At 42.5% G+C, this 27517-nt stretch overlaps 2 protein-coding genes and 1 long non-coding RNA gene across 5 annotated transcripts; all 3 read right to left on the bottom strand.

Annotated features, from left to right (window-relative positions):
- Positions 1–1128: 1128 nt before the first annotated feature.
- soul4 (heme-binding protein soul4) lies at positions 1129–9121 on the bottom strand. 3 transcript variants are annotated; one of them, XM_077023336.1, is made up of 7 exons: positions 9033–9121; positions 6076–6271; positions 3165–3256; positions 2873–3014; positions 2547–2730; positions 1687–1884; positions 1129–1631 (listed from the first exon to the last, which is right to left on the bottom strand). In XM_077023336.1, the coding sequence occupies exons 2-6, from the start codon at positions 6233–6235 to the stop codon at positions 1710–1712; spliced, it is 753 nt and encodes a 250-aa protein (XP_076879451.1). In that variant the 5' UTR covers positions 6236–6271; positions 9033–9121; the 3' UTR covers positions 1129–1631; positions 1687–1709. The 3 variants fall into 3 exon arrangements, with proteins under 3 accessions (XP_076879451.1, XP_076879453.1, XP_076879452.1); XM_077023338.1 differs by having other exon boundaries at positions 6076–6252; positions 9033–9078; XM_077023337.1 differs by lacking the exon at positions 1129–1631 and having other exon boundaries at positions 1648–1884.
- A 604-nt stretch (positions 9122–9725) lies between these two features.
- Positions 9726–12227, bottom strand: LOC143527940 (uncharacterized). Its single transcript, XR_013134312.1, has 4 exons — positions 11777–12227; positions 11010–11128; positions 10845–10908; positions 9726–10760 (listed from the first exon to the last, which is right to left on the bottom strand). It is a non-coding gene; the product is annotated as an uncharacterized LOC143527940 (long non-coding RNA).
- Positions 12228–12830: 603 nt separating this feature from the next.
- Positions 12831–25077, bottom strand: LOC143527913 (kinesin light chain 1-like). Its single transcript, XM_077023294.1, has 13 exons — positions 24617–25077; positions 23292–23531; positions 22758–22821; positions 22456–22657; positions 21725–21812; positions 21422–21535; positions 18993–19166; positions 18791–18890; positions 15452–15501; positions 15303–15367; positions 14907–15015; positions 14434–14523; positions 12831–12905 (listed from the first exon to the last, which is right to left on the bottom strand). Exons 1-13 carry the CDS (start codon positions 24863–24865, stop codon positions 12831–12833), a joined length of 1620 nt encoding a protein of 539 aa, XP_076879409.1. The 5' UTR covers positions 24866–25077.
- Positions 25078–27517: the final 2440 nt, after the last annotated feature.

Raw genomic sequence — 27517 nt, 5'->3', positions numbered from 1 at the left:
CGTTTGGTACGAGTAGGTGGAGACGGTCCCGATATCTCAAATCTCAGGCCCAATCTTTGCTGATGATCCTGCTGTTTTTAAGTAACACATTCTTCATTATTCATTACTGAATGGACACATAACGTGTAAAACAGGCCTGAGAAAGTCAAGTTTGTAGTTTGTAGCTAATACGGTAAATTTACATTTATCCCCAGTGTCAAGATTGAAACATTATAAATCTTTAAAATGTTTATTTTACGCAGTCTGCTCTCTTAGCAAACCGTGTTGCTTTACAGTAGACGAGCAGTGTTGGAGTTAAATAAGACAACTAAACAGTTTAGAAAGTGTGTAAATACGACAGAAGTACACACATGCGAAAGGAGAAAGTGCACGCAGAGGAACATTTGAACAAATCTGTAAATTGATTTTAAGATCAACAAGAATAATAATGACAAAACACGGTTTTCCTTATTATTGGGGAGAGGAAATAAAACTCCCAACAAATGAGGTTAAAACAACAATTTGTGGGATCAAAACATACACATCCTTCTTACCTGTAATTGTAAACATTAAAAAGTTCACCCCCCCATTGCCCTTTTTATTAGCACTAAAGTCTACAAAAACAGATATTCTTCGACATACAGCAGCCTGAATTATCATACAGTGCCAACATTTACATTGTCCAATTCGATATGAATAGATTTATAGTTTTGTTCTGAGGCAGTAATTCAAAACCTCAACATAGGAACAATGGCGTTCCAAACGTTAAGTGATTATACTGACCCCTAGTGGCCGGAGAGCGAAACACGCCGTCTTCTTTCATGCTTCTAAAATATTCCATATACAGAGTAACTTATACAGCGGTGTATAATCCAGGTTCAGAAAGTAAAAGTCCTCACCAGGATTTTGCTCAGGCTTCCTGGATTGTGTTGATTCCACAAATTTCTTATCTGGATTGCACTAATTAGAAAAAAGTGAGGTGAGGACTTTTACTTTCTGAACCTGGATTATACACCTCTGAACTTATATGAGAAAATATCAAGATTTACATTTGTAAGCCTTCATAGACATCTGAGGTTCGTCGTGCATCTATGCATAGCATTCATGATGTACAAAGTGCAACCATCCTGTAATTAATCAGAGCACAACTTGGGTAGAAGTGTTTCATTAGGACCAACCCTGAGAAGAAGTGTTTCATTAGGACCACCAGTGATTGTCATGCACAAGCAACACTACTAAGTGTAGTGTCTTTAGTCACAAATTTCAATAATTATAATTACATCTGTAAGACTCTGTAAAATCAAAGGACCTCGCTATAACACTGAGCAATGCTAACTGCTAACTGAACAATTTACATGTAATGTTATACGTACACGTATAACATCCTGAAATCTTACACCAAGATTTTTTTCAAACCATTTTACCACTTTACCACCATTTATGCATTACTGGCACTACATCATCTTATGTTGTGTAAAAACCATATTTACTTAATCTGTTCTGGAATCTTCACTAGAATCTTAATCAAAACTGAAAATATATATTTAATCCCCACCTGCCAATTATGTGATGTTTCTGTTTGGTACCACAAATGTAATGATGATTGTAACAATGGAGATGATGAGTCTGTGTGTGTGTGTGTGTGTGTGTGTGTGTGTGTGTGTGTGTGTGCGTGTGTTGTGTGTGTGTGTGTGTGTTTGTGTGTGTTTTGTGGTGTTTAGTGGAGCCTCTTAGGAGTTTCTGCGGATGAACCAGATCTCATTTCGACGGGATGCTACCCCAGGATTCTCGTAAACAGCTACCATGTAGGTGTCTCGGTGGATGTCTTCAGAGTTGCCCAGTATCTCCCAGAGCAGGTTGATCTGCCATGAGATGCTCTCCTCAGTGGTCGTGCCAAAGAAAACCCTGTTGGAGGAGCAAGACTGCATCACACTGCTGCACACCCCAGTACTACATACACCAGTACTGCACACCCCAGTACTACATACACCAGTACTGCACACCCCAGTACTACATACACCAGTACTGCACACCCCAGTACTACATACACCAGTACTGCACATACCAGTACTACATACACCAGTACTGCACATACCAGTACTACATACACCAGTACTGCACACCCCAGTACTACATACACCAGTACTGCACATACCAGTACTACATACACCAGTACTGCACATACCAGTACTACATACACCAGTACTGCACACCCCAGTACTACCTACACCTGTACTGCACATACCAGTACTACATACACCAGTACTGCACATACCAGTACTACATACACCAGTACTGCACATACCAGTACTACATACACCAGTACTGCACATACCATTACTACATACACCTGTACTGCACATACCAGTACTACATACACCTGTACTGCACATACCAGTACTACATACACCAGTACTGCACATACCAGTACTGCACATACCAGTACTTCCTCATCAACCTCATCAAAAGAATATTAGCACGACTGATATGGAGATGACCGTGTGGACATGATCATCATGAAGAGGAGTCTGTGGTAGTGAAGTTCACCAGGAGAGAAAGTGCCTTACTGACTGATGACTCTCATTGTGTCTCTGTGGATGATGGTGATGTCGGTGTCAGCAGGCTGGGGTGGGTTAGCCTGGAATCCTGCAGGCAGGTAGTATGCAGTCACAACATCTCTAACAAAGCCACTGCCATCCTCCCGCATCACTATCTCATTCACAACAGGCACCGTCATTCCCAGGAAACATCCTGTGTGTGTCCAAAGAGAACCAGCACGACAACATCAGCCTTCATCTTTCATTATACATAAGACATTGTTTTTGTTGCAATTTTTTATAAAATGTGAGTGTACATATGAAATTTGAGTTAAATGTAAAATGCAAAAATGTACCAGCTGAGTTCTCCTTGCAAATGAAACGCATGAGTTTCATGAAGCCCATAGAGATGCTCTGCTCATACAGTTCCTCTCCAATGCGGACACATGCCCATTTACCTGGTGGGTACACCCTCTCCTCATACATGACCTCACCAAGCTAACACGCGCACACGAAAGAGAAATCACACACATTTTTACTGAATTATAAGCACATAGCACAGAATCAGCAGTTGTATGCATGTAACCTAAAACAAGTTTGTTAAAGCATTTATGACTATTAAAGATGAAAGGGGGAATCTCACAGCACCTTTTCATGCTGTGAGATTGTGGTGAAAGGAATGTGCTGTTGATCTGTTTCCTGGTTCCTCCTTGTCATCTCCATAATCGGTCCTGTCATCTCTGAAACAAAATGTGTGTATACAGTGTTTACAGAAAGGAATCAGTTTATATTTCAAAAAGTTGTAGATGTTTTAAAAATGAGATGTATCAATTCTAACACTGTTCTTTACTTTTTTCTAATTCAGTTTACTAATTACTGGCATATCAACAACTTGCATTAAAATGCCTCTGTAAATGACAAAAGTGAAAAACGTGAAGCATATTGCTTGTACAGCTGCAGCCTGATGAAGGTCTTCTGTCCTATTTAACCCTTGATGAAGGTATTTTGTCCTATTTAACCTGTGATGAAGGTCTTCTTTCCTATTTAACCCGTGATGAAGGGCTTGTCCTATTTAACCCGTGATGAAGGTCTTCTGTATGTCCTATTTCACTGTAAACTTTGTGGTCTTTACATATACAGACCCATTCCAAAAATTTAGAATATCATGGAGAAATCAGCCCAAATTTTGCAGGGCATAAATGTTTTAAACTGAGCGTGACACACTAATCATGTAAGCACCTGCACAGATTTCCCAAGGTGTAATTAAACTGCTTCAGTTTGGTTCAATTGTCTCAATTCGGTTCAAAATGGTGAAGACTGCAGACATGACAACTGCCCAGAAGACCATCATCGATACACTCCATAGGATAGGTAAGAGACAAAAGTTCATAGTTCAGGAGGCTGGCTGTTCACAGACTGCTGTGTCCAAGCATATCAATGGAAAGTCTAGTGGAAGGACTAACTGTGGCAGGAGAAGATGCAACAACAAAAGAGACGACCGTGGGCTTCAGAGTATTATCAAAAATAGTTCACATTCAGGCACATCCGGCAGATGGGCTACAACTGTTGGGTTCCTCGGGTCAAGGTGCTTCTGAACCAGAGCCAGTGTAGGAAGCGTCTCAACTGGGCCAAGGAGAAGAAGGGCTGGACCATTGGCCAGTGATCCAAGGTCTTCTTTTCTGATGAAAGTAAAGTGTGTCTTTCATTCTGGTATCAAGTTTGAAGGGTTTGGAGGAAGACAGGTGAGGAACAGAACCCAAACTGCTTGAGGTCCAGTTTGAAATATCTAGTCAGTCATGATTTGGGGTGTAATGTCTGGTGCAGGTGATGGTTAGCTCTGCTTTCTGAAATCCAATGTCACCGCAACAGTCTACCAGAATGTTTTAGAGGACTTCATGATTCCTTCTGCTGAGGATCTGTATGGAGATGCAGATTTCATCTTCCAGCAAGATCTGGCTTCTGCCCATACCACCAGAAGCACCAAACTCGCAGGAGCTAAACCCCACTGAGAATCTGTGGTGTATTCTCAAGAGGAAAATGAGGGCCACCTCAAGAGCTAACGACAAGCATCAAGGAAATCTGGGCTTCCGAAACTCCCATGTAATGCCACAGGCTAATTGCCTCAATGCCACATCGCATTGAAGCAGTGATTAAAGCAAAGGGATTTCCAACCAAGTATTGAAGATTGTCATATCGTTTTGAAAGTACCATATTTTTATTGGTTTGATATGATACTTTTTTTTCTGCAAACACTGAGCAGTAGTTTGGGCTGATTTCTCCACAGTAATCACATTTTTTGAAATCCTGTTTTCGTGGGGTTTTATGAGCTGGAAGTCCAAATTATGTAAAAAATAATCAAATAAATACTTGAAATCATTTAAACTGTGGGATCTGAATCTATAATACAGTATATGAAAGTTTAACATTTTGAATGGAATTATGGAAATTTATCAACTTTTTCATGATATTCAAATTTTTAGGGTTAAAATCTTTATATTAAGATTTTATGTCAATCCATTTACTCCAACTTCTCAACCAACTGATGTGTTAAACCTCAGGATAGTTCTCACCCTGAGAAACTTAATATTACATTCTTTTCAAAGTTGCCAATATCCAGTACATCAGAGTAACTGTCACGTAGGGCTACGCCCCCCTCTCCTAGCTGTAGCTCCGGTTTCCCTGTTCCTCGTGTCTGTGTTGTTCCCTGCTCAGTTATCCCGCCCAGCTTGTCTGTTGCCCTGGTTTCCCGTCTGCCACGCCCGTATCGTCAGTGTTATCGCCTGTGTCTTGTCTAGTTCTATGTATTTATAGTCCCTGTGTCTCCCATGTTGGTGGTTGGTTATTTTGTAGATTCATGATCCTTGTCATCACTGCCGTTTGTGAGTTTGCTCTTTTGTGTTATCCGTTATCCGTGTGTTTTGCTTATCCCTTCTTAGTTAGCCTGCCTTGTTGTTTTCGTTCCCCCCGTTAGTATGCCTGTGTGCATTTCACGTTCGGACTGCCTGCCCGTTATGACCCCTGCCTGTTATTACAACTCTGCCTATGAAATTCCCTTCAATAAATCTCACTCTCCTCAGCATTTGTGTACACCTTCATGCTCTGCGTCACGCAGATCGTTACAGTAGCTCAGTGTAACCCTGTTTAGAGGAGTGCACCTCAGTGAGCGTTCACCTAGATGAGATATTCTTAAATCTAAAGTGCTATGTTTTCCTGTTATGTAAACATATGCATCTGAGTGCTACTGTAATAATGGACAGATTATAAAGGGAAGTGTTGATATCACTGTGAGTTTGATTGTTCTGATGGCCCCTGTGGTTTTAGATTGTGGGCACAGGCCAAAGTTTTATTAAACTTTTAAATAAAACTGACATTTATTAAAGTTTTGGCTGGCCAAACCACTTTCTGTACTAATGCATTTATAATATGCAGTATGTTGTTGGAAAGTTATTAATTGGGGAGCTGAACTTAGCAATGACGTGTCTGTTTTTGGAGGCAAAGAATATCCCTTAAAGGCATTTTTAACAACTGTGTTATCATGAGCATGAATTCAGAAATTCACCTCGTGGAACAGTCACATGATGTGTCCTCCCCAGTGCCAGCCAATGAGTATACAACCGTTCCTGCTCTTCATCAACCATTGGCTCAGAACCTGCGGCATCACCATCATCTGACAGGTCATCACCTAGTTCAGTGAGGTCTTCGGCAGAGATGAGAGCCATGGATCCAGATGTAGAGCCTTAGAATGGCACGGTGAGCTTCTCATTCAGCAAATACACAACACAGTAAAAAGAACATGGAGTCTGACTACAAACAGGAGTCTGACTACCAAAAATATATTAAACCTGTTGATATGAAAATAATTTGATATATCGATCTGGTTGACATGTTGAATATAAGGTCTAGGGGTTATGGTCAGGCAGGGTGAGGGTTAAGGTTAGTGATAGTGTCAGTGTATAGTTTATGATAATAAAAGACGGCATTTTATATGCCACTCTACTGCAAATACCCAGTGGTCCACAGATTGCCCAGGAGAGATAAACTGAGCTGTTCCAAGCACACACAGATGTACAACATTTAAATGTTGATTTTTCATGTTTGGTAATTTCTGGGAATATGAGTGTCAGTATATGTAATTTAACATGTAAGAATAACATGTAAGAATTCAACTCCTCTCCACACTATTAATGCTCTCCAACATCATCTCAGCGTTGTTACTCCCTTTTCAGGGTGTATGTGATTCCTTTGTGATTCTTGCTGCTTTTCCTCCGCAAGATCCTGGGCAGTGTTCTGAGTGCTTTGAGCTATCTTCAGATTAAGCGATCTTCAGATTAGGCAATCTTCATATTTGGTGATTTTCAGATCATATCTTTTCCAAACCAATGATCTGGTGAGCTAAGGTGGTTTGTTGTGCCTGTTATTTCAAAGTCTTCCACTCATCTCTCATGCAGGTTAATTTGTAAAAACTCATTATCTCATTACTGAATTGAATCAACAGATGAACGTCCACACGCACCCGTGAACTGAAGATGACACTAAGGCTCATGTCAAAGTGTTTATTTGTGGTTTTGGGGGGTGTGAACAGGATGATTTGGGTTTGAGGGTAAGGGTATGATTTAAAGGTGTATTATGTTTAGCATTACTGGTGACCTTTTAGTGGAGCACATTAAAATACTGCTTCTTCCTCTTACAGAGTGTCCTGCCTGAACTCAATAGAAAACCTTTTGTGATGGGTATAGTGGTAAATTCTTTCTATAGGTTGAATAATGATAATAACATAATAAATATGTCTCTAAAGTTGTTATATTCATAAGTCATTAGAAAGTGAATACGGCTAGGTTTAGGGCCAGGGTTAGGGTGATTTTAATCTAGATTCAGGGTTAGGGTTTAGGGTTAGCGTCAAGATTATGGGTTAAGGCTTAAGATTAGGGTGATTTTAATCTAGGGTTAGGGTTTAGGGTTAGTGTCAGGTTTATGGGTTAAGGCTTAGGGTAAGGGTGATTTTAATCTAGGGCTAGGGTTTAATGTTAGGGTAGGGTTTAGGGTCAGGATTAGGGGCGATGGTGATTTTAATCTCTTCTAGCTGTATAGTTCTCTTCTACTATGTCCTCCCATCATTTTTTGTGTCCTCCATTAACACGTAGACATGTTTCATAGCATTCATGTGCAGAACTGCCAGTAGCACAGAGCCTGAAATGTGAAACACACTTCATCATGAACACACTTCAGTAAACCTTAACCTTCTCAAATTCGCTGTGTATAGGCTGTGCACAAACATCAAGCCTAACTGTTAAATATAATTTAGCTACTGATATTTGTACTATTATAAGCCATCAATATAATAATATCCACAATGTAAAGCAATCAATAAATGTGCAGTCTTAACACATCAGTCACTAGTGACTACAACACTTACTTAACATTCAGCTTTTGGATATTTTGCAATAATGTGTGTGTGCTGACACCCTTTGTTATTGTAAAGTTACCAATCAATGTTTTATTGTTTGAATTTTGTTAAATGGATTGTTAAAAAAAAGCAAGCTTAATATTCAGACTCATCCCTATAAATAATGTTTTTCCAAATCAACATTTATAACCACATCATGACCACACAGTAGACTTTATAGTGCCGTTTTTAAGCCTTCATTACTTAAGTCTTCATAGTGCATTACTTAGACTCCTAACACCTGTTACATCGGAATCTGTCACCATCAAACTGTGAGCGCAGTCCGCTGATGCGCGTGCTTGCCCGTGTGCTCTCGAGAAACGGAGCGCGGACGAGCGTTTAAACAAACAACCCATAAATACCGGAGTTCAGATTACTCCATGTCCAAGATTGTAATCGATGGATATCGGGGTTGGTCAATCGCACCCTAGGCATATTTGAATGTACATAAATTAAGTTAACGGTTTTATTTTTAGTCTTACTACGTTAGGTGAAATTAAATTCTAAAATGTTTGTGTCTGCATGCACGAGAGACGTGATTTAGGCCTATCTAATATTTTAGAATGGGATTGCATTAACTTGCTCCTGAACTACAGTAAATGATTGAGTACCTATGTGCGTACTGTAACAGCACCTTCCTTTCTCGACATAATGCATGCAAAAGATGTGCAAAAACGGTATCTGCGCTCAGATTTCGGTGCAACACCGGCACCGTGTTTTCTACCTCCACAGACATATTTCCATAAAGTAGGTCGTCTCGCGGCAGCGCGTACACGCAGCAGCAAAAGCCCAGCGCTGTTGTGCAAACACATGCATGAAAACATTCATTACTAAAATCGATCATCAGCTAGTTACTTCGGTGCCGTTGATATCCACTCGTGTCTTGAAGAATTTGAGTCCGCCATTCTGAGGCAAGCGCTTATTTGTGATGCACACGGTAAACAACGCCACTGAGCCCTCACAACATGTGCTTTCACATAACCTGCGAGCCGGGAATATTTCCACTGTAGTAATAAACATTATTTCACGTACTCCAGAGCTATTACAGACGTGATGATGTCTAAGATACTTACCCTGACCTAGCAGGAAAGTTGAAATGGCAGCTATTAAAGTCGTTGACGCTCGGTCACGTGGTTCTCGCACCTCTGCGCGGATGCCAAAGGGAAACCGGTTATTCCTAGAAGTAGTTGGCACATTTGCCCTTTAAAGTAAATAAAACTACTTTTATTTACTACTACTGCAAAATATGTGGTGTCATTTTGGGATCCAGCCTATGCCCCCCTAAAATTCACAAGTGTATAGTCTGTTTATAAACAATTCTGGAATTCCAAATTCAAATATGTATTTGTGAAGTTGTATCATTACACGAGGTGTAACTGCATGTTCTGAATTTAGTCTAATGTCTAAGAGAGCTATCTGGTCTCTTACAATAAGACCAGATCTACTTGCTAAATATATTCGGTTGCATTCCAAGCTATTATCAGTATAGTACTGCATTAAAACAAACAACTGTCAGACACAGTGTGCTAATGTGTAGAACATTTTTAGATGAGTATCCATTTAAAAACTCAGGGTTAATGGGTTGTTCATCTGTTGATGATTTTATACAAATGCCTCATTTAGTGACATCTTGCAAAATCTAATGCTATGTAAACATGTATTACATGACAAAAGATGAAAGGAATCGAATTCATGGGTCATAGGTCACATGACTGTGGGACGTGGTATAAAATCACACAGGTATTTCTGGCATGAGAATTGTACCACCACTTAATGTAGACTAATACATGGGTATCAGTACACATGTATTAGTACACTAGTACGCTAGTAAACCTTAGTCATAGTCAATTTGAATGTGGCATGACTCTTGGTGCTTAAGGGTTTACTGAAAATATTTGGGGAAAAAACCCTGATAATCTTGAAGAGAAAACAGCTTGAGGATCAGACAACTCAAATAAGAATGTCAAGAATTATATGACCAAATATGCCACAGACTTGCACATCACTCAGTGTGCAAGATGTTATGTCAGCATCCACAAATCATCAAGTTTAATTATCAAAACTGGGCAACTTAGGAGTGGAACAGGTTGCCTAGTCCAAAAAATCCACATTCTGTTGCATCATGCTGCAAAAGACCAGACCATGGAGTAAGAAAGAAACATGAAACAAAAACACGAACAAGAAACAAACATAAACAAGATGTCCAGTGAAGCATGACATGAGCCTGCTGACCAGCTTCCTCCTGTCAAAGCTGTAGCTTCTCCACACTCAGACGGACACTTCCAGAGTGATGCACCGCACCGTGTGCTGCGTGTGTCCGGGCCTGATCCTAGAACAGCGTGTGTGGGATGACATGCAAAGGTGTCTCATTGACACCAGCTGTTCAGCATTCGTTCATTCATTTAGTCATTTCCACATGGTAGAATATTACTGCATAGTTCATCCAGCATTTTGTAGAATCCATGACTGGATTAATTTGTGCTCTCCGGAAGGCCAATGTAGACAAAACATGCTATTCGTTACATTGGGAAAAGATTCTAGATTAACATTTTACTACCAATAAAGGATGGATTAAACTTTTCAGCATGAAGACTAGAAGCTAAAATAACTGCCTGGGGTGTTAAAAACAAAACAGTAGTAATTTAAAATAGAAAGAAAAATGTATACAAGTGCAAAAGTGTGAAAACGTGCGTGTTGTATATGCCATGCGTATGTTTCTACAAGTCAGCGCTACTTCCCAGCTCTGACGTGCTGGAGCTCAGAGGGCGACTGTCTCTCAGCCTCCTGCCTGCCCCCAAGATCTGCACACAGAGAAGTTCCAGCTCAGAACACCACACCTGCACCACCTTTCCATCAATATTAGTTTAAATGCCTCGCACACCTACCTGCATGGAGTCATCATCATTTCCACTTCTGTTCAGGTAATTCAGTGACAGAGCCCTCTTCATGCTAGAAAAGACAGTTTATTAATATACCTCCATGTGTATATACCAGACCTCCATGTGTAGGTGAATTACCGGGTAATTACGGGGCAGTTGTGTGTATCTTACTGGGGATTGTGTGACTCTTGCAGTACTGTTTCCTGCAGTTTCTTCACCAGAATCTCACTACTTCTACGCAGCACCTCACGCATCCTCCCCAGTGAGCCATGTGTCCGTAAACCACCACCCTGCACACACATTAGGGTTAAAGCACACACAACCCTTACCCTAAACCCTGGCCACAGGCCACACAGGCTCACAAACAGTTATACCAGTGGAAACAACAATTTGAGGGAGATGAGAAGCAGTTTAATTGGAAACTGCAGTGCTTGGCAGAGCAGGAACAGTGTCTCCGTTTTCAGGGATGATAGTGTGGATGGTTGTATCCAAGGTCACTTATTCAGTGTTTCTGTTATCTTTTCAATTATAGCTACAAGTTAATATATCAGTAACTTGTCATGGGTCCACAATACATAACAATAAAAAATTCCCACAGTCATTACCCAGCATCTCCATACCTCAGCATGGGGTGGTATTATTTACACTTTCTAAAAACCAAAACTTTCTATATGCCACTTACAAAATAAATGTCTTTCAACTTGTCATTATAATACATGCAATACCTCTGATACATTTGTATAGTATTAAAATTAAATGTTACTTCTCTTCAGTATCTCATATACCAGTCAGTGTATTACAATTATTCAATATTGTGGAAAGCAAAATGGAACATATTCTAAATAAGGCAGTTATATCAGCCAAGAACACAAGTGCTGTGATGTATAGAAAAGCCTCCAGCTGTGAAAAAATGTACATTTATAAATCCTTTAAATTACCTGAATCCTTCTTGTGACCAGACCTTCAATACCGGCCTAATAATAACCCAAACAGTTATTACGCACCATTTTCCAGCGCCATTACTATACTGAACAAATGTTTGGCACAAAGACAACTGCTGACAAATGATGTGAATACACTATTTCTAAGTAGAAGTAATGATCGGATTAAAAAGAGAGAAACTTTCAGCTCATGTGTGTTCTGAAAACGTCGTGTCTGAATGGTATTTTTGAAATGTTTCTCGTGTTTTATATACCAATCTGCTGAGGGTTTTCATACGGCAACGCCAAACCTGAACTGATCCCAACACCTGACTCCAATTACACTCATCAGGAAGCGCCCCGCCCAAGAGGATCTCTGACTAGCTGTGCTTCAAGTCATCAACAAGTGGGGAGAAAAGCACATCTCAGTTCGTTTAGTGGTGATTATTGCATCTTGTTTCCTCACAGGAACGAGCTAAGACGCGCGAAAGGCCGACATAGAAAGGAAGCGAGAATAAACGAACTCACGAGATCCTCCCGTATTTAATTAATCGAGGACCCTGCTATGCCGGCTTTGGCCACTAGATGGAGGCACAGGGTGGCTCCAAGGTAATCGGGCAACGCCTATCCTCCTGGCTGCTTTAGAGAACCTCACACGTTCTTCTGTCTGGATTCATTGTCCTAACCTAACCCTAAACAAAGCTGATATTGGAAGCAGAGATCTACTGTTTCTCTCTTTTCCTTCAATCTCAAATGCCGTGTGCACGTCTCTTCTCAAGTTTCCCCAACCATGCACAGTGTTTTTGGGCTCTTTGGATCCCTCTAGATTTCACATTCTCTTCCATCACGTAGCTTGGGAAAGCCAATATGTAGCCAATGCTTTATCAGGGCTTTTTCATCGCTTTATCTGGGCTTCCCTCTGAACGATTTGTGCTGCCTCAGCCTGGCCAAGTGTGTAGGGGCAGGGACTCATCTAGTCTGTAAAGGCCTCATATGCTGTCGAGTGTGTACGGGTTGAGTGTGTACGAATCTACTGTGTACTGAATCTAAAGCTAGCTACTTTACACTAGGGTCATGGCATCAAAGTCAACTGCTTGGCCAGTTTGCCGTGGTCTGCCACTGGTGCAGAGAAGTTATAGATCTCGATCTGAATCATTTATTCACTTCATGGGTTAAAAATCCTCTTTGTCTTTGATACAATTGGTAGATTGGCACACATCTTGGGCTTAAATGTGTGTGTTTGTCTGGTGTGTGTATTTCACTTTACCTAATAATGAGGAATGAGGGAAACGACTGAGGTCACCATGGTGATTAGTGTCATGACCCCTGAACTGGCAGAGCGGCTCTAACAGATTCCAGGAAATCTCGATCTATTGAAGCGCAGTAGAAACAGCAGAAATACTCTAGTGCATATGAACTCTCCAGGGAGCATCACATAACTTTCTAACTATATCCTGCCATTACCCCAGATATATTATATGGAAATGTATCTACACAGCCAGTGAACAACCAGTATATAATCAACTTGGCTTTAGAGAAGGCAAGATTTTACTAATCTTGTTGAACACCTTCAGTTAATCAGAATTGTGGAGCTGCTGTTCAAGGCATTGGTTTTCGGTGGCAGTGAACACTGCATTAATGTTGTTATGCATTTGTTTGCATTGATGGTTACTGCTATGGCTAAAACCCCAAGATGCTTACAATGAACAGCATAAAGAACAGAGTCGGGGAGCTCATCTCGAAAAGGCACGATCACCAAAGCTCTGGAAGTCAGGGATTAAATCTCAAAATGGCATGGTCATCAAAGATCTGGAGGATGGATGAAGGGACAGTAAGCAAGCCAGCTGAGAAAGACCTGAGAGTGTGTGGGGGTTTAAAAGGAAGGAGATGATCAGATAAGGGTTCAAGATTATTAAAATTATTAAGTATTAATATTTGCAAGTAAACAGTAGTAGCATCTGTATTTTATAGGGAGTCAGTGAAGATGTTTAACAGGCGTATTCTGATTCTGAATGGTCACTGACCAACCAGAAACTCACTAAACCCTGTTGAGATGAGCAGCAGAGTTTGGTGAGTTTCTGGTTGGCCGGTGACTATTTGTGTGAGAACTTTGGTGAGAAAAGATTACAGATGGGCTGTAAATAGGTCAAAACCAAAGAGTCTAAGCTGGTTTTTAAAGTAAAGTTGTGATCGCAGCATTTTTATATCCTGAAGAGATGTTTTTGGATTCATAAGATTAGAGATGCAGAATTACTACAGTCATGCTTAAGCGTACATGCACACTGCATAGAGCGTGAAATATTTTTCAGTTTAAAATGAGCCCCATGTCCATTTAAGAGTACCCTTCATAATGGCAATGATGCAGTAGATGTATAAATACTCTATGGGAGGCACACTGCACATTAAATGCCATCTTCAAATGTAAGTAAGACTGAGCCTACAGGGGCAATATGAGCAGGTCTCTACTTCCTCTATAATGTGCACCAGAACACAAGCCTATAATTATTTACTGAGGTCATTAGTGGTAGGATGTCCCTTGTGTTCACTGTGTGCATTGACAGAAAATGTTCATAACGTAGCACCGGCACCAGTTCAGCAGCATGTGTGTGTATGCTGGTGACTACATGCAGGTTCACCAGTGAATGCCTGTTTATTCATGCAGCCGGTGTGCTCACCCTGTGCCCCTCCACACAGCCCTCGTGTCCATCATCATTCCTCACGATCCTCTTCTGTGCTACACCTCTCGGAGGAACCACTGCAGCTCCCTGATTTAAACACATGTGCACATGCTTTAAAACTTAAAATGACCATACACAATGTTGGTAAATTATCATATATTATTATTCCACAAGAGGAATACCATAAAGCAACATAAGGCTAATTGCCTTTGCTTCTGTCTATTTAAACCTACCTGTGTGTGTTATTCTCTATGAAGTCTTGCTAGGCATTGTGTATAAAATCTCTAGGTCATTCTGTTGTACTTCACTGGTTGTTGTGGCTGTGACCTTCTCCTTGCCCTTTGTGATTTGTCTTTACATCCTGTCTGCTGTTTCTGGTGTTCATGGACTCACTCTGGGTTTGCCTGCTGTTTCTGGACCTGTATTGTTTATTTGTTTTTGGATCTCCCTGTTGTGCGACTGAATTTCACCTGTTTGTGGGTCTGCATGGCGAACTCCTCCAGTATGGCTGCTGCACCAGCTTTGCCTTGCTGGCGATACAGAGCTCCAAGACCACACAGGGCATGTTTAATTGTAGGGCTATGGAACGAACACACACACACACACACACACACACACACACACACACACACACACACACACACACACACACTTTTAGATTAATCATTATCCTACAACGGCCCAGTTCACACACTTTACCCTAGCTGTAAACGTTTCATTTCAAACATTTCAACATATCTGCAGTTGAACCTCCACAACATAAACACATGTGACATGCTATACCTAAAAGGTGTTCGAGCGGATCCATGATTTTACAGCCTCTCCTGTTTTGCGCTCACCAGGTCATATACGGGCTGGTTTCTCACCTGTTCACTGTGTTGAATATGGAACAGCCTCTGTAGTCACCATAGAAGTCCTTACTCATGCTGCCCTGACAGGACACCCAACAGAGAATGAGGCAGTGAAAAAGACAGTGATTCAGCAGTTTGGTGTGTGTGAGAGGAGAGCGGGTTACTTTGCTATATTCCATGTCTTCAGCATGCATCCAGATAGGCTTGTTTTCATCTGGAAGATGACAGAGAAGGGAAGAAGAAAGGCACTGTGTCCATATACACACATACACTCCACCAACCCACACCACCATACACACACATACACTCCACCAACCCACACCACCATACACACACGTACACTCCACCAACCCACACCACCATATACACACGTACACCCCACCAATCCACACCACCATACACACACATACACTCCACCAACCCACACCACCATATACACACGTACACTCCACCAACCCACACCACCATACACACACGTACACTCCACCAACCCACACCACCATATACACACGTACACTCCACCAACCCACACCACCATATACACACGTACACTCCACCAACCCACACCACCATATACACACGTACACCCCACCAATCCACACCACCATATACACACGTACACCCCACCAATCCACACCACCATATACACACGTACACCCCACCAACCCACACCACCATATACACACGTACACCCCACCAACCCACACCACCATATACACACGTACACTCCACCAACCCACACCACCATACACACACATACACCCCACCAACCCACACCACCATACACACACATACACCCCACCAACCCACACCACCATATACACACGTACACTCCACCAACCCACACCACCATATACACACATACACTCCACCAACCCACACCACCATATACACACGTACACTCCACCAACCCACACCACCATATACACACGTACACTCCACCAACCCACACCACCATACACACACGTACACTCCACCAACCCACACCACCATATACACACGTACACTCCACCAACCCACACCACCATATACACACGTACACTCCACCAACCCACACCACCATATACACACATACACTCCACCAACCCACACCACCATATACACACGTACACCCCACCAACCCACACCACCATATACACACGTACACTCCACCAACCCACACCACCATATACACACGTACACTCCACCAACCCACACCACCATATACACACGTACACTCCACCAACCCACACCACCATATACACACGTACACTCCACCAACCCACACCACCATATACACACGTACACTCCACCAACCCACACCACCATATACACACGTACACCCCACCAACCCACACCACCATACACACACGTACACTCCACCAACCCACACCACCATATACACACGTACACCCCACCAATCCACACCACCATACACACACGTACACTCCACCAATCCACACCACCATATACACACGTACACCCCACCAATCCACACCACCATACACACACGTACACCCCACCAATCCACACCACCATACACACACGTACACTCCACCAACCCACACCACCATATACACACATACACTCCACCAACCCACACCACCATATACACACGTACACTCCACCAACCCACACCACCATATACACACATACACTCCACCAACCCACACCACCATATACACACATACACTCCACCAACCCACACCACCATATACACACATACACTCCACCAACCCACACCACCATATACACACATACACTCCACCAACCCACACCACCATATACACACGTACACTCCACCAACCCACACCACCATATACACACGTACACTCCACCAACCCACACCACCATATACACACGTACACTCCACCAATCCACACCACCATACACACACGTACACTCCACCAACCCACACCACCATACACACACGTACACTCCACCAACCCACACCACCATATACACACGTACACCCCACCAATCCACACCACCATACACACACGTACACTCCACCAACCCACACCACCATATACACACGTACACCCCACCAATCCACACCACCATACACACACGTACACTCCACCAACCCACACCACCATATACACACGTACACCCCACCAATCCACACCACCATACACACACGTACACTCCACCAACCCACACCACCATATACACACGTACACCCCACCAATCCACACCACCATACACACACGTACACTCCACCAACCCACACCACCATATACACACGTACACCCCACCAACCCACACCACCATACACATACGTACACCCCAACAACCCACACCACCATACACACACATACACTCCACCAACCCACACCACCATACACACATGTACACTCCACCAATCCACACCACCATACACACACGTACTCCACCAACCCACCCCACTATACACACACGTACACCACCAACCCATCTCTCCATACACACGTACACCCCATGAACACACCCCACCATACACACACATACACTCCACCAACCCACACCACCATACACACACGTACACTCCACCAATCCACACCACCATACACACACGTACTCCACCAACCCACCCCACTATACACACACGTACACCACCAACCCATCTCTCCATACACACGTACACCCCATGAACACACCCCACCATACGCACACATACACCCCACCAACCCACCCCACTATACACACACGTACACCCTATGAACACAACCCACCATATGCACAAATACACCCTGCCAACCCATCTCATCATTTTGACGTATTTAAATCTTTTTCAGTTCAGTCTGTCTGTTTTTAGAGTATATCTGCTATATTATTGCACAAAACATTGCAAAAAGTTCATAAACCAGTATTTATGTGTAGGACATACACCAGTATTTATTTGCAGAAAGTTTAGTTTTTGGTTAAAACTTTTAAAGTAGTAGTGTAGCATAAAGTAGGAGACCTCAAGTTCAGACATGTACAGTGTGTGAGTAGGATGTGGTACTGGAAGTGCCCCTAAACATTGTAGTTGGGCGGTGGTCATCTGTAGTGTGATCACGCAATTAGCACATATCACATGCTGACTGAATCACATGGTGAGAGGGCTCGGCAATGATTTCTGCATTTGCTTATCACTACACCATTCAAGTTGAGTGAAGTCTGTGAAATTTGGCCAGTTAATAACATTTCTGTAGTACCTTTACAGAAACACTAAGAACATATGGAGGAGTCCTTTCAGTTGGACCCTTCCAACGTCTACATCATGGTTACGCCATGTAGCCAGGCAGGGAATAGTACCTCACAGACAAGAGATCATTCTCATTTTAGTCAGAACCCAGGACATTAAACAAGTAGTGATCCTAAATCCTGTAGATTAACTATCCAGCAGTCATATTCCAATATTTCACAATTGGGTTACATGTTAAAAACCTTTTATTTTCAAGATGCAATAAAATGTAATGAAAAACCAAAATATCAGTGAACATGGCTTATGTGAGGCAGTAAAATGCATTATAATGATGATATAAATGTTAAATATTCACCATCTGCTGTGCCAAACTCTCTCTCGTGGGCTTGTGTGAGGATCTGTTTGAACAGGACCTCGGCCTCCTTGTATTTGCCTTGTTTTAGATAGAAGCGCGCCTAGAAGAAAGGAAACCCATAACATTTTCATAGGGATTATAAACATTCATGGAATATAATGCTATATAATAGAAATATAATGTTTACTGTGTGTGTGCGCACCAGATGATTCTGTGTCTTGGGAATGGTGGGGTCATACGGGCCACCGTATTTCTGATAGATGTCGAGAGCTCTGCAGAAATAGAATTCCACCTCCTCACATTTACCCTGGTTTTGGTACACCAGGGCTAGATTATTCATCTGCTTGGCGACATCAGGATGATTCCTGCCAAGCACCTGAGCAGGACAGGAAACAACATGGAGAAATATGTAGGTCACACCTGTTGCACCTGAGAAGGAGAAAGCATAGCAGCATTTGATATGTAATACGATTGGTCAGAGGCGGCAAACTGTTCGTGGTCAGGAGAACACTGAAGGAAGTCATCCGGACTTATTTATGTAGCACTTTTATGCTGAAAAACACAAGAAGTCATTGCATAATGTAACTGACCCAGGATCAGTGCAGCTGGTGGCTGCAGAAGCTTATTGATGTGGCTGACATGAGCTACGAAAAATGACCAGGGATAAGTGAGTAGAATGAACATGGTTTAAAGCGTCTCTGTATCTACACATATGGGTTAGGGTTATTGGGTTATAGGGTTGGGCATATCTGGCATACACACATGGTCTGTGTAGGCCAGAGAATACACAGTAAGGCCAGTTGTCTTAAAAAGCTGCTCAAGATGTCTGCCATTGGAGATTTATCCAGAGGCTTTCATGGCCCTGAACTCAGTGGTAAACCACTGTGAAGAATGGGAGGACGGCACTAGCCAATGGGAGGACGGCACTAGCCAATGGGAGGATGGCACTAGCCAATGGGATGATGGCACTAGCCAATGTTCAACTGATGCAAGATCATCTACAGTACAGAGGATTATTACATACAGAGAACGTCTCTTCAGGAAAGTGCAGAGAGACCATTCCCTGCCCCTACGTGCACCTTCACCAAAACATGGAGGTGAAGAATACAAGAATGGAATGACTATTTACATGAGAGTAAAGAGTCCGTCCTTCAACAACCAGGACAGAATTAGCATTGTTCCTTCTCAGCCTTATTTTCTATTTTCAAACATAACGGGGCAAACCATAGCTAGTACAGAATTTCAATAACATCTCATTTCTTTGGTTCAGATCAGGGAGGTCATTCCACCTAATCACTTCTATCCAAGTTTCCCAGTCATTGCCCATGTGTGCGTCCGCCAGCAAAACCCATGCTGGGTCCATGCTGGAAGGTCTTTCTGGAACTCCACTAACTTCCTGAGTTAGTACCTGAGAGTACCTTTGGAACATTGCAAAGCCTTGTGAACTCCAGATGGTCCAGATGCATCGATCCGGCTCATTTAAACATCTTTTGAGCAACTCTAGGCAGGAAACCAGGGTCGTAGGAAAAAAACAGATGACTTTCATGCTGAGCTCTGGGTGCCACCCGTAATCCAATATTTATCTGGATAAATCTTGAGCAGAACTATATCTTTCACCCTTTTAGTTCAGATAGTAGCCACAGCTTTAACCCTTCTGTTAGGATCCCCCTCATTAAGATTCTTCCCACACTAAACTTCTTGGCTAGTTCATGCTGATGTTATGGTGTCTGGAATTTGTTTGTTTTTTTAGTTTCTTCTTATGTTCTTTTCATTTTAGTTTCCATCATGTCGTAATAACTTGTTGCTGAGTCCTCTGTCCCTGAGACAATTCCTGTCCTTATTGTATGTATTGCAACATTTAGAATTTGATATGAATTAATCAAACTTTGCTTTTATTAATTAAACTAGTCATTGTGGTAAATGTTTCTTGGATAAAGTTGTGGGTTAGTGTTGTGCAGGAAAAAGTCCTAAACCTTCCTTTGTTTAAAACTTGTATCCTGTTGATGGTAGTGCAGCTCAAATTTGCTGACAACAGGTGCATTACAAGCCATGATAACTTGATGGTCCCTTGTTTGTTTTTGTAGAGTTGTGTAAGGTAAGATGAAGGGTGGGGAACTGTCTATTCTCCAGTACTATTGTTTCCAGAACTCCTCTATCTTCCCTGGATGTTCTGTACATACGTAGAGGTTACGTAGCCTACAGGGGTTTTGATTGACCTTTTCTACCAGACTATAAGCATGCAAGTTTTCTCTGAGAGTTTTCATCTTCCAGATATCATCTTGACCTCCACAGTGGCTCTGAACTTCCATTTCTTAATACCATTCTGCACTGCAGAAATTGCAGTCTGAGAACGTGTGATCTCTTAAAGTCTCCCCTGACCTGCAGGTACCGAATGTTCATTTTCAAATCTTCAGACAGTTGCTGAGTGCTGGCACAACGTTTGAAGGGTCAGTAGAATTTCTAAAGTTTGGGAAGTTTAATCTTCAGACCTTGGTTGCTCATCAGTGTGAATACCGGTCTGAAGAGATCTGACTTTTTACTACACATAAGGTGTCCAACGGTGAACAAGGTACATACATAGATATGTAAACAACTGTGCACATAAAGACAAATGTCTGAGTTGCATCCTACCTTCTCCTTCAGCTCCAAAGCTCTCTTGGACATCAGTTCAGCCTCTGCATAGTTCCCAGTCTTCCCATAGAGCACTGACAAGTTATTAAGCATGAAGGCTACCTGCAGGCAATCCTGAACATGCAACACATGTTACCATGGCAACCGCTAAAAGCAGAATGCTCAGAGATCATGAAGGTCAGGCAGACCTGGTATAAATATGACAGACCCTGGTATGCAGGCTGTTATAAAGGTTAAAAAGATGGAATAACCACAGTGTGAGTGTCTTTCTTTTGTGTCCGAGTGTAGCTGGCTGGTCCTTACCGATGTCTGCCCCTTATCCAGGCACTTCTCTCTGATCATCACAGCCTCATGGAGAAGGCGGGAAGCTTCTTTGTAATTATTCTGTTTCCTTCATAAAACATAGACATAAAACAAAATACAAGATGATGCTTTCTTTCATTAACCTCCACTGCCAGCAAACACTCTCCTCCACGCTACAATAATCAGAACACTTTTGTATATCATACTTGTACGGTTTATGCTTTAAAATGGACCTCAAGAAGGAACATTGAACTGAGCTGTTTGTGTGAGTTCAAAATCCTGGGAATTGGGAATAGGAGCGTAGCTGAACCCAATACTTTTTATTTTTCTCTCTGTGGACATGTTGCTCAGTTAAATGCAGTGCAGCATAAGAGCTGTGTGCGTCAACACGCGCTAACGAGAGGGAAGTGTAGAGTCCGCAGTTGAACCAGACACACTGGTCCTATTGACTGTAGAATTGAATTGACCAAATTGACTCCAGTAAATTTACGGGCAATTAGAGAAGAGTAAATAAGAAAAATTAGAGCAATCCAGTCAGAGACAACAAGGATGCCCTGTCATTAGAGAATTCCATAAGGTAGTGAAGATCACACCCCACTGAGTCCTCTATTGCTCAGCTACTCTTTAATAAAGTTAATTTTGATTTAAAAACTTTAATTTTGCTCCAATTATCTTTTTTTCTATCCTCAAACCAACTTGGGTGACCAGAAAAAATCCTGCATTCTACTTACCTGTGTCCGAGAGCAAGGATGTTGAGCATGGTGGCTATGACAGGGTGGTCATGGCCCAAGGTCTTCTCCACATCTTCCATAACCAGCTTGCTCAACAGCGCAGCGGTTTCATAACGGCCCTGTTCAGCTTTCTGGATTGCTAGTTTGTAGAGGGCTGTCTGTTGTGCTGTGGGGAGAACCACTCTGGTGTGCCCGTGTGATGCTGTGGACACCAGCATCAGAACACAGGTTTGCATTTACAGTGAAGAACAAGAAAAAGAAAAACCTTTTTAGATGGGGAACCAGAGTGTACAACATCTTACTCTCATCCACCTGCTCACTGTTGGTCAAAACATCATCTCTGACTGGGTCTCCGGTCTCCTCCTCCTGATGAGGAAAGATCACAGCACTGAAACTTCAAGATGACGATTAGCATTGTAATGACCTTTTTCATTAGTAGTAGTATTATAATTGCCTTTTTATTTTATTGCTATTCACCTCACTATTACAATATCATTACTATGGGCTTCTTATACTCTTTTATACGATTAGTTTTCAGCTCCTAATTGCTAAACCTTTTTAGTTTTCAGAGTGAATTGCTTTGCAGTCCAACTACAAGTATGCATGTTTTAAAATAATATAAATATTAATGACAATATTTTCCAAATATTATTGGTTAACACCATATATTGAATGATTGCTAAAATAAAGTTTAAGAAGAAATGGAAAAGTAAAAGGGATGTGTAAATGAATATCAATAAGTGGCTTGTTGGGTAATATGCTAGTTTAATCAAAATAAATGCTGCAGTGTATGTCATGTGAACGCCAGGATGGCTGAGCGTGGGGGCGTGTCTGACCTTTAAGGTGTCCTGATCGGACTCCTGATCATAATGTTTGAGTTGGAGCGTGAACTCCAAGTGCCTCATGTCCTCCTGCAGCTGCACCATGCTCTGCTGACTCGCACGCAGCTGCTTCTCTGTAATGGCCAGTTCGTCACGCAGCCACTGGTTCTCCTGGTGTAGCCGCCGCACCTTAGCATGCAACGTCTGTTTCTCTGACTCCACTGTGTTCAGGTGGCCAGCCAGGGCGATCATCACCTGCACCGACACCACAGAGCAACACTGGATGACGTCTGTTTCTGCACCACACTGACATGTGCGTGTGTGTATAGCAGGACTTAGGTGTGTGTGTGTGTGTGTGTGTGTGTGTGTGTGTGTGTGTGTGTGTGTGTGTGGTAGTAGTAGTAGTAGCACTGAGATGTGTGTGTAGCAGCACTGATGCTATGAGCAGGTTACTCTTACTCTGTCCAAGCTCTGTCTAACATTGCAATACTTTATGATGCTTTTTAAGTGTTATTGGAGCATGTACTTTGTATGACACTGCTTCACTTGTCTTCATTACTTGATTTCTAAGACATTAACTGAGTTGGACTGTTTACATAAGATTGACATTTTTACACTGATGTGTCCACTCTCATATCCCTGGAGCTCAGCCTTTGATCTAGCAGATCACAGGAATGTGACCAGAGGACTAGAACTAGGGTGTCCTCTCTTCAGCCTGGACATGTCTGCGTGCTTTTGGGAGTTCAGTGATTGATCTCCATTTATTAGCAGTTTGAACTAAAATTAACACTGATTTGATCTCTGAATAATTTAACAACTCTTATTTCTCTGAAAACATTGGCAACCACCAGCATTTGAGTAATAAGACAGATGGCTTTCTAAGAATGAATGACATGTTGAGTCAAGAAATGACAAACATCTGCAAACATCTATTCCCTGAATCTTCACATGGTGTGGGAGATCAGGGAGGGGAGATGGAGATGGACATCTGATGTCTAATGTTAGTGGAAGGGTGAACCAGCGAGAGTGAAACTGTGTTCATCAGGAATCTAAACACCTACATTTAATTTATAAAGTTGGTTCTTTCAGTTATTAGTCTATTTGGATCTCTAACTGAAATCAGTTGTCTGTAAATCAGTTGTTTTTAATCGAAATCGAGTTTTATTTATCTACCAACTCCTATGTGAAACACTTTTAATTTGCCACTGTGTATGACAGGTAACATCTGGTCATCTGGTCCATGCAATCTTCAAACACTTTTCTGCCTTGTTTTTATCAGATTCTCTGTGTCAGTACAGCGTAACCTAATCCACCCTGACACCTGTTCTGACGTGTCTTACCTGAGCTTCTCCTGCGGCCAGCTGTATGGTATCCACAGCGCTGTGGAGCAGTGTGTGTTTCTCCTGCACCAGGCTGACCTCTGCACCTGCGTTCAGGTACTTCAGCGTCTCTGATAAGGTCTCCAGGATGGTGTTGTGGTCATTCTTCAGTTCTTCCAAGGCTTGAATGGACAGCTTGGTGTTAGCAATGATCTCTTCTTGTGTGAGCCTCACCAGCTTCTGCTCGCATGGCTTCACTGTGGTGGACATGCTCTCAGGATGACTGCCCTGTTCACTCAGATTAAGGTAAAAGAATGTTGTTTTTTACACATTCATGGTGTTGGTCAAAACTGCCGAACTGTTGTGATTCAACAGAATGTTTCATTCACCTGAATCACTATTATTCTGATTCGGTTATTCTATTATTAATCTTAGCAGTACCACTGTTAGGTGAGGCCACTCTTATCACTTCTGCTCTTCAGTATTGCCTATATATAACAACCATGCTGTGACATTTATGATTGAAGTCTAAGGGTTGGAGAGATTGCCACTGTTCAATATTAACCAGTCGGCCAACTGTATGAATCCATTTTCTCCCACATTAACCAATCAAACAATGCGTTGCCTGTAGTCAAAAAAAGTGGTAAAGTCATGGCAACGCTCAGAACATCATAAACTGCATAATCGTCACAGGACACAAACTGCACACTCGTGCTCGTTTAATGTTAAACTTTTGTCTTGGCAGTCAAATAAACAGAGACCACAGTGTCTCTATGTCTCCAACAGTAGCAGTGTAAATAACTGTACAAGTTCACTAATACATTGTCTCTCTCTGTGATGTCTCTCTCTCTCTCTCTCTCACACACACACACACACACACACACGCACACACACACACACACACACACACACACACACACACACACACACACACAGCATTACAATATCAAGTACATTTGTAATAAATCCCTTGGTAGAAATTGTTCTTATGTTTGAGGGCAATAATCTCAGTAACAGCTGTTGTTTTGGTTTTCAAAGTCAAATCATGAGTTTCATTCATGTACCTTTGTCAGAGTCTAGTTTGAATAACTGGAGAAATAAGTAAATCAAGCAAACCATAGATGAATCAGGATGACTGAAGTCTTTACTAATGATGCATGTAATGTGAGAGCTTAGCAGAGTCAGTAGAACCTTCAGCATCCCCAAGAATGAAAGACAGAAGTGCAGGTCTTCTTAAACCAAGGAGCTGCAGGAACAGAGCACACGGGCGCACACGGCAAGCTGATTCTCTCTTCAGTGAAAAACCCATAAAACACTGTTGACGCTACATGTAGACTCATGTCCAAAGTCTATGAGAGGATCCAGTGGAATAACCATAAGCTTTGTGTATGGACCTCAGAACTTTTAGATTTAGCATCTAAACGGGAGGGCATAGGGGGAATAGGCCGTGTGCTGGTCTGACGTGTAGTGCTGGGGGTAAGGGTGTGGGGTTTAGGGCAGTGACGTGTAGTGCTGGGGGTAAGGGTGTGGGGTTTAGGGCAGTGACGTGTAGTGCTGGGGGTAAGGGTGTGGGGTTTAGGGGAGTGACGTGTAGTGCTGGGGGTAAGGGTGTGGGGTTTAGGGCAGTGACGTGTAGTGCTGGGGGTAAGGGTGTGGGGTTTAGGGCAGTGACGTGTAGTGCTGGGGGTAAGGGTGTGGGGTTTAGGGCAGTGACGTGTAGTGCTGGGGGTAAGGGTGTGGGGTTTAGGGCAGTGACGTGTAGTGCTGGGGGTAAGGGTGTGGGGTTTAGGGCAGTGACGTGTAGTGCTGGGGGTAAGGGTGTGGGGTTTAGGGCAGTGACGTGTAGTGCTGGGGGTAAGGGTGTGGGGTTTAGGGGAGTGGGCCACGTGTGAAGGGGAGACAGCAGCTGCACTGCTTCTCCACATTCAAAACATTTTATTGTAAACCCTTCTAGAATTTTTAGAAATACTATGAATCCATGTATAATGTTTTAAGCAAATGGGCTTTCAATACTGCTTTTATAAAATTAATGTTTAATACTTTGTCAATACACTGTACCTCACCTGCTAAGATGTATTACCTTTGTAACCGAATTCATCATTATCAATTATTAACCCTAGTCCACATGTGCCTTTTATGGTATGTGAGGGTTTATCTCACCCTGAACACACCCAGACATCATTTTGTTCTCTTAAAGAAAATTCAAACAACCTAGTTCTGTCACGTCATCACAACACACACTTGTAAGCAATAACACAGAAATGTTCAGAAAAGTAAACTGAAGTTCTCATGTGTGAAGTCCACATGTGTGAAGCACAGTCCCATCTGGGCGCCTCACTCACTCTCGTGTAGACCAGACGTCTAGCTTCACAGGGTCCAGGTTTCCCTCTTCCAGCTTATCTTGGGGAATACAGTTGTTCCCGTTGTCCTGGGTCTTCCCCGGGGTCTCCTCCCAGTTGGACATGCCTGGAACGCCTTACCAGGGAGCTGCCCAGGGGGCATCCAGACCAGATGCCTGAACCATCTGAACTGGCTCCTCTCTACATAGAGGAGCAGCGACTCTACTCCCGAGTCCCTCTCGGATGACCACTCCTCACCTTATCTATCCTTCTCATGGGTTGAGCGAACCCCCATGCACCCCCTAGGAACCTCACAAGTGTACAAAGCTGGTCCAGTGTTCCAAGACAAGGACAGAACCAGTATTGTTCCTCTTCTAACTGAAATTTGACTATCGACCGGACTCTCTTTTCCAGTACCCCTGCAGACCTTACTGGGGAGGCTGGGGATGGGCTTTCCCCTGATAGTTAGGGCACATTCTCCTTTGGTTTAAAGTTTCAAACTCATTAAGCAGTTCTTCTATAAACGAGCACCACCTAGTGGACTAAAATTTCACTGGTCCACATCACAAAGATAAACACCCAC

This window comes from Brachyhypopomus gauderio, chromosome 12, assembly GCF_052324685.1.
Source record: "Brachyhypopomus gauderio isolate BG-103 chromosome 12, BGAUD_0.2, whole genome shotgun sequence".
Taxonomy (NCBI): domain Eukaryota; kingdom Metazoa; phylum Chordata; class Actinopteri; order Gymnotiformes; family Hypopomidae; genus Brachyhypopomus; species Brachyhypopomus gauderio.
The sequence above is the reverse complement of the archived record's forward strand: the minus strand, read 5'-3'. Positions and strand labels throughout refer to the sequence as shown.

What these genes read in the sequence shown, in the direction of transcription:
- soul4 (XM_077023336.1), bottom strand. Translation starts at nt 6,235, where the DNA reads ATGGCTCTCATCTCTGCCGAAGACCTCACTGAACTAGGTGATGACCTG. An exon ending in CAATCTCACAGCATGAAAAG is followed by an intron (nt 3,015 to 3,164) that starts GTGCTGTGAGAT and finishes TGCGCGTGTTAG; the next exon opens with CTTGGTGAGGTCATGTATGA. An exon ending in ACAATGAGAGTCATCAGTCA is followed by an intron (nt 1,885 to 2,546) that starts GTAAGGCACTTT and finishes CTCCTCCAACAG; the next exon opens with GGTTTTCTTTGGCACGACCA.
- LOC143527913 (XM_077023294.1), bottom strand. Translation starts at nt 24,865, where the DNA reads ATGTCCACCACAGTGAAGCCATGCGAGCAGAAGCTGGTGAGGCTCACA. An exon ending in CCGATCAGGACACCTTAAAG is followed by an intron (nt 22,822 to 23,291) that starts GTCAGACACGCC and finishes TTTCCTCATCAG; the next exon opens with GAGGAGGAGACCGGAGACCC. An exon ending in TGGATAAGGGGCAGACATCG is followed by an intron (nt 21,536 to 21,724) that starts GTAAGGACCAGC and finishes TTGCATGTTCAG; the next exon opens with GATTGCCTGCAGGTAGCCTT.